We start from the raw sequence: 6,965 nt of genomic DNA, 5'->3' as shown, positions 1-6,965 counted from the left end.
CCCCCCCCCCCCCCCCCCATGGCCCTCAGTCGTGGTCTCAGCTCTATTGATTTCCCTTGCAGCTCCAGAAGATGACGGCGCTGACGATAGCGGGTGAGTCCCAGGACAGGTGGAGCTACAGGGAGCTGGGACAGGCACGGCTGGGATGGGGACCCTTGGACACAGCTGCCCAGTGACCATCACCTCAGACCAGCCCCTCAGGCTCTGTGCCAGGAGCTGGTGGAGGGGCAGGCTGAGAGAGAGCTGGGCTTGGGAGCAGCCCCCTGCCCCGCTGCGCTAGGGGGACGAGAGCAGCTATTCCTGTAGGGAAAAGGCTGTGGCAGCCTCCAGCCACGAGTCCCTGGCCGTGCGGACAGCTCTCTCCCCGGTCAGGGGTTGGGGTAGGAGCCGGGGCTGGAGGGGCACAGCTGCCAGCACTGGGGGGTGGCTCTGACCGAGTGTCCTTGGCTGCGCAGACCCCAGCCAGGCCCCGGAGCCGCTGCCCCCGTACTCGTGGCCGAAGCAGGAAGTCCAGTTCCCCGATGCCCGCAGCAACTGTGTCTTCCCCCCGCTGGGGGCCCCGGAGGTCTTGGACCCTGCCGGCCCCTTCATCCCAGAGCTGCCCCCGCCCGAGCCCACCGGCGCCATCCCGTGCCCGGGGAGCCTGGAGAACTTGCCCCCCGGGAACGAGCCGCTGCAGCCCATGGAACAGTTCATCCCCGACCTGCTCATCAGCCCGCACATGCTGCCACGTAAGGACCCCCCACCCCTGCTTTTGCGCTGTGCTGCTGCCCCATGGGGGTCTCCTGCCTGCCGCTGGGCTCAGCCCACGAGCTCCCCGAGTGCCCGGCTGCCCCTGTACAGCACCTAGCACCGGAGGCCCCGATCCTTGCGTGCAATGGGTGGGTGTGGGGACCACCGGCCTAAGCGGGGGTCTTGGGTTCCCTGGTCTGACAGGCTCCTCTTACCCCCTGTCCTTGCAGTGACGGACCTGGAGATCAAGTTCCAGTACCGGGGCCGGCCGGTGTGGTCCCTGACCATCAGCAACCCGCACGGCTGCCGCCTCTTCTACAGCAACCTGGAGCCGACGCAGGAGCAGGTGGAGCTGTTCGGGCCAGTGACGCTGGAGCAGGTGCGTTTCCCCAACACCGACCACATCCCCAACGAGAAGCAGCGCTTCTACACCCACCAGCTGCTGGACGTCCTGGACCGGGGCCTCATCCTGGAGCTGCAGGGCCAGGACATCTACGCCATCCGGCTCTGCCAGTGCAAGGTCTTCTGGACGGGGCCCTGCGCCGCCGAGGGCACCGGCCCCAACCCCATCGAGCGCGAGAAGAAGACGAAGCTCTTCAGCCTGGAGAACTTCCTCAACGGTGAGCGGGACCTGCCCTCCGCTCCCACCCTTCTCCCCGTGGCACCTGGCTGCTCTCGGGTCAGGTGGGTGGGCTCACCCCGCCGGCATTGGCTCCCTGCCCCTCACATCCATGTCTCTGGGCCCCCCCAGGCCTCATCCTATTCCAGAAGGGGCAGACGCCCACGCCGCCCCCCTTCGAAATCTTCTTCTGCTTCGGCGAGGAGTGGCCCGACCAGAAGCCCAAGGAGAAGAAGCTCATCACTGTCCAGGTGAGGGGTGGGGGGTGCAGGCGGGCTCCCGCCCTAGTGCTGAGGCTGGTCCGAGCGGTCCTACCCCCCAGACCTCCATTGCCCACCGAGCTCCCACTGGCTGCACAATCGCCTCCCCAGCTGGCTTTACACTGTAGCTCGAAGCTGCACATGGAGAGGACCCCCATCCTCCCTGGGGGGCTGCATCTGCCTGCCCCAGCCTAGGCCCATGGGGTACTAGCAATAGCCCCGGCCCTGGGAACGGGGGCGTCGTGAGAGCTGGGGTCACATCCAGGGCTCTCCAGCCACGAGGCCACGGCGTCAGGCTATGGTGGGCAGCTCCGACCTGCTGCCTCAGCCCTGCAGCCTCCCATCAGGAGCAGAGGACTGGCTGGGGGAGTCTACGCTTCCGGGGGCATCCCCCAATGCTGAGGCCAGCAGAGCAGCTCATGCCTCCTCTCTGTCCTCCCCGCCCAGGTGGTGCCCGTGGCCGCGCGGCTCCTGCTGGAGATGTTTTCTGGGGAGCTGTCTTGGTCAGCAGACAGCATCCGCCTGCAGATCTCACACCCGGACCTCAAGGACAAGATGGTGGAGCAGTTCAAGGAGCTGCACCAGATCTGGCAGAATCAGCAGGGCCTGCAGGGGCCCCCAGCAGCCCACGCCGGGCCCAGCCTGGAGCCGGGCGCGGGCGTGTGGCCCATGCAGCAGTGATTGGGCAGGCACAGCCCAGGAGTGTCCTGCTGGGTGAGCCGGACAGCACGAGATGCTGCTTTGCTGGGCATGGGGCTGGCCAGCTCCAGACTGTGAAGGAGGCACCGGCTGGGGGTGCCGGGACTGGGTCCTGCCCCATCTCCAACCCCTGGGGAGCAGTCGGAGGTTGCATGGCCCCAGGTGCATCTCCGTGCCGAGCTTCGCAGTGGCGATTTTCCAAGGTAGGGCCTGGCCCAGAGCCCAAGGGAGCCACAGCCCATCCTCAGTCCGAGGTTCCTGCCAGGTGCAGCACGGAGCAGGACAGATGGGCGCAGTTTACCTCGAAAACACTGCACCCGGCTGCAGCCCAGCCCTGGTTCTCGGCTGGCTGGGCAGGCGCACGCGTCTGCGGCACCGGGCCAGGCTCCTGCTGGCAGGGAGGGGGACAGACTTTGGGGATGTGTGGGGCTCTCCAGCAGCTTGGCAGACACGGGGCCAGTCACATCCCCCAAAGGGCAGGCTACCCTTGCTGGGCTGGGTGCTGTGTTGGACACAGGAGTTGCCAATGCCATCTCCAGGGGCGGTGATAATAAAGCAACCCCTTGTGTACATGGATGTGTGCGCGCGGTTGTCACTACAGTTGGGCCCAGGTGAGAGCAGAATGGGCACTGCGTGTCCAAGTGCCAGCTTCTTCCTGCACTGTTATATGAACTGCGTGACAGGCCAGGCCCTGGCACCAAACCTATGCAGCTCTGGGAGCCTCATCCCCTTGTGCTCCTGCTGCCCCACTTCCCCCAGCCTGGCCTTTGACAGCTGGTCAAGTTTCTCCAGCAGTATGGGCCCCCTGGCAGGAAACCCATACCCTGCCCCACCGCCTTTGGGCGAGAACAGATGAGTTCAGAAGACGCTTTCCGAGAAAGGGTCGCCGGAAGCAGACGTGCATCAGCCCATGTCGGCATAGCCAGTTGAGGGCCCTTGGGGAGCCAAACCAGAGATGCTGACTCAGAGCAGTCATCAGAGCCTGGATCTTCCCCTTCTGCAGCAAGAAACCAGAGCAACAGAGCTCATGGAGAAGTTGCAGTTCATGCCCAAGCTGTAGCTCACCCGCCCCATCTGAGCACCCTCGCTGTTGGGTGCTCAGCTACAGGAACTCCCACTACAAGCGCCTCCAAGGGCTGCGGTGCTGGCTGCAGCCTGGGAAGACTGGAAGGTCAAGATGGTTCTTGCACAATTTAAAGGGCTTTAGCACCTTCCACGTTGACTCTCACCCATGCAAGCTGTCTTCTCTGGGCTTGCAAAAGTCCTCATTCAGGCAGAAGCAGTGTGCCCTGGATGCCAAGGTGGCAAATTGCATCCTGGGCTGCACTGGTAGGAGCATTGCCAGCAGATCCAGGGCAGTGATTATTCCCCTCTATTCAGCACTGGGGAGGCCACATCTGGAGTCCTGTGTCCAGCTGTGGGCCCCCCACCACCGAAAGGATGTGGACACATTGGAGAGAGTCCAGCAGAGGGCAATGAAAATGGTTCAGGGGCTGGGGCACATGATTTATGAGGAGAGGCTCAGGGAATTGGGTTTATTTAGGCTGGAGAAGCAAAGACTGAGAGGGAATTTAACAGCAGCTTTCAGCTCCCTGCAGGGGGGCTGCAAAGAGGATGGAGCTGGGCTGTTCTCAGTGGGGGCAGATGACAGGACAGGGAGCAATGGGCTCAAATTGCAGCAAGGGAGGTTTAGGCTGGATATTAGGAAATCTCTCATAAGGAGGGTAGTAAAGCACTGGGACGGGCTCCCCGGACAGGGGGGAGTCTCCATCCTTGGAGGTGTTAAAGACCCCACTAGACAAAGCCTTGGTCAGGATGATGTCGCTGGGGCTGGTCCTGCTGGGTCAGGGGGCTGCACTAGATGTGACCTCCTGAGGTTCTTTCAAACCTCATTTTCTATGAATCTAACCACCGGCTTGATACCTCCATCAGGCTGGTCATTGGAGGTCAAGGTGAGCATGAGTAAGGTTGAGAGCTGCCACTTATGTACCAATCCAGAGGGACTTCACTAAAAAGGACAGGACTTCAGCTCCACTTGGGAACAAAGCAGGGTTCAGACAGAGCTGGTATTTGGTAGTGAAACAACTGCCGCGTAGCCGAGCCCAGGGGCAAGCCCATTTCAGCGGCTCAAAACCTTTCACTCCAACTGAGTCCCGAATTTCCTTTCACATTGCCTCAACCTTTGTCCTGCCTCTCTTGCGTTTCACACACAGGATAAATCATCCTTGGGCTCAGGCTGCCCCAGGCTTGGTGTTCATCTCCCACCCAAGCAATTGCCTATGCAGTGGGGAAGAGTTTGAGTTTCTTCAGCTAGCAGGGAAGGCCCAAGTCCCATCCAAATCCACAGCAAACCGGCCCCAAGTGTTGAAATCACTTCCCACACAGGGATTCTCAGGTAACTAGAGGAAGGGAAAAGCACTCAAATTGCCAGCAGCCTCCAGCTTTTAGCCCCCAAGGCAATACCCTTCTAGAGCAGTGGGGCTGGAAGGGAGGTCACATCCAGTCCAACCCCCTGCCCGAGGCAGGATCAGCCCTGTCCAAATCATCCCAGGCAAACCCATTGCCCCTCTGAGCAACACAAGTCACCCCTGACACAGCACAAGAGCTCACACCCAAATCTGCCACAGGTAAAGCAGGAGAGCCACGGCAGCCAACATCCTCCTGCTGCAAAGGTGTGTGGCCTCTACTTGCTCCAGAGATCCCAAGCAGAGGCCATGCTCTGCAAGAGGAAGGTAAACCCTGCTTCAAATCCCTACCTATGACCATGGGGTAAAATCCCTTCTTGTCCCCAAATGCAGCATCAGTCTGACCCTGAACAGAGGGGCAAGACCCTCTAGCCGGGACTCTGGGTCGAGTTCAAGCAGGAGCATTGGCATAGCCCAGAAGCCTGGGAAATACCCTTTGCAAATCAGTCAGGGAGGTGGGAGGCCCAAGTGCTGCCAAGCAGAGTCTGCTGCTTGGATAGTATTCAGCTGTGGCCTGGCCACCAGGGATGGCCCACGGTCACCAGGGATCAAGACCTCAGCTGCAGCGGCAGGCGGCTCCATCAGCAGCGCGGAGATTTTGAGATCCCTGTGGGGTCTGCTACTCACTACTGCTCACGCCACCTCAGCTGGACAGAGCCGAGCACCGCAGGGAGATCTCAGCCAGGACCACGCTGCCTGCACGCAGTGGGCTGGAAAGCACTGACCTGTCAGTCATGCCCAAAGGCACCTGGCAGGGCAGTTCAGCAGCACCTTGACTTTGATCCTTTGTGCTTGCTTACTTATGAAGCCATTATGGAGCTCAGCCGTTCACGACGACCTCCGCAAGCATGAAGTGGGAAGCACTTGCCATCCAGTGAAGGAACCGCTGACTAGGGTCACACAGGCTTGCCCCGAGCCAAGCGGGCAGGTGGAAGCAGGAGACAGCCCCAGCTAATGCTCACAGAAGCTGATCCTTTCCTTTCTGCTGGCAGCCAGACATTCAGAGGCAAGGGGTCTACATTTAAGGGCAGACGGAGCCCTTCGGGACAAGGGAGGCAGGGCCATCCCCCTTATAGCAATCTGCAGTAAGGAAGTGATGCTTTCCTTGCCAACAGCCAGGGTTTTTATCATAACAATGTGAAATGATGGTCCCAACACCTTATTGCAGCCGTTCTCAGCCTTTCTAGGCTCAAGGCCTCCCCCTGGAAAACGCCAGCTTAGTTTTCACTCATTTTTTTTTCTGTAGTCCAAAAAAGTGACACAGCCAATTTTGTGTGGCCAATTCTGAAAGACCTCAGCAGGTCAGAATATGATTAATGCCCTGTGAAGTCCTACTGGAAATCTCTGGGTTTAATCATGTGGATCACGCTGGCACACGTAACAGGGCTGGTATTGTGTGGCGCCTCATAGCACTCTTGGACAGATCTAGGCACCCCAATATCTCAAGGGTGCTGAGGCAACCCAGTGAAGAATCACTGCCTCAATGGGACTCTGCATTTAAGAAAATCTTGGGCGCTTGTACACATGACAGGGGTTTAGTCTTCTATGCCAGGGGTATGTGTACCCCTGGGGGTACTTTGAAAGGCCCCAGGGGGTACGTGGCAGTGGCATGGAGAAGCCACCGGCACTTCTGGTTTTGCCACTGGCATTTCTGGTTTTGCTGCCGTGAGCAGGATCCCCCCTCCTGGTTGACTGGCTGCCGGGAGACTCCCTGTTTCTCGACCGGCTGCCGGGGGGACCCCGACCAAAAGAGGTTGAAAACCCCCGTTCTATGCCCCCTAAATTGAAACTGTGGGTTTTTAACTGAAACCCACCATTTCAAGTTAGTTTTATTTTTCTGTCATGTTAGGGCGAGGGGCCTGACCCTTTTTTGGGGGGGAAAGGGGGGGAGTGGGGAGCCTGCCTGCCTGCCTGCGGCCATGGGGCAAGCTGCCAGAGAGCTGAGCAGTCCCTGAGCTGTAGGGAGCCCCCCCAGTCCTTCCCTCCATGGTGGTGCCTTCCTTGGGGAAGAGTTGGACCTGGTCTGGGTGTTGCCTCTGAGCTGGGGCAGCACCCGGCCTGCGCGGCCCTGGGGGACACAGCCGCTGCAGAGGGATGGACAAGGGCCCCCACAGCTCAGGGGCCACTCGGCTCCCCGGCAGCTTGCCCTCTGGCCATGGGCAGGCTCCACCAGGGAAAAAAAAAAAAAAA

The 6,965-nt window shown here is 60.2% G+C and overlaps 1 protein-coding gene across 1 annotated transcript in view; it reads left to right on the top strand.

Annotated features, from left to right (window-relative positions):
* The window catches only part of IRF5 (interferon regulatory factor 5), a 3,497-nt gene extending 611 nt beyond the window's left edge, over positions 1 to 2,886 (top strand). Inside the window, exons 2-6 of the mRNA XM_019509689.1 lie at positions 63 to 93; positions 456 to 731; positions 963 to 1,352; positions 1,484 to 1,602; positions 2,059 to 2,886. Of these exons, the coding sequence (XP_019365234.1) occupies positions 72 to 93; positions 456 to 731; positions 963 to 1,352; positions 1,484 to 1,602; positions 2,059 to 2,292 (1,041 nt within the window). The 5' untranslated portion in view covers positions 63 to 71 and the 3' untranslated portion in view covers positions 2,293 to 2,886. The remainder of the gene's footprint in view (positions 1 to 62; positions 94 to 455; positions 732 to 962; positions 1,353 to 1,483; positions 1,603 to 2,058) is intronic.
* Positions 2,887 to 6,965: the final 4,079 nt, after the last annotated feature.

Source organism: Gavialis gangeticus, unplaced genomic scaffold, assembly GCF_001723915.1.
Source record: "Gavialis gangeticus isolate Ggan-Ray unplaced genomic scaffold, GavGan_comp1, whole genome shotgun sequence".
NCBI classification, from domain to species: domain Eukaryota; kingdom Metazoa; phylum Chordata; order Crocodylia; family Gavialidae; genus Gavialis; species Gavialis gangeticus.
The sequence above is the reverse complement of the archived record's forward strand: the minus strand, read 5'-3'. Positions and strand labels throughout refer to the sequence as shown.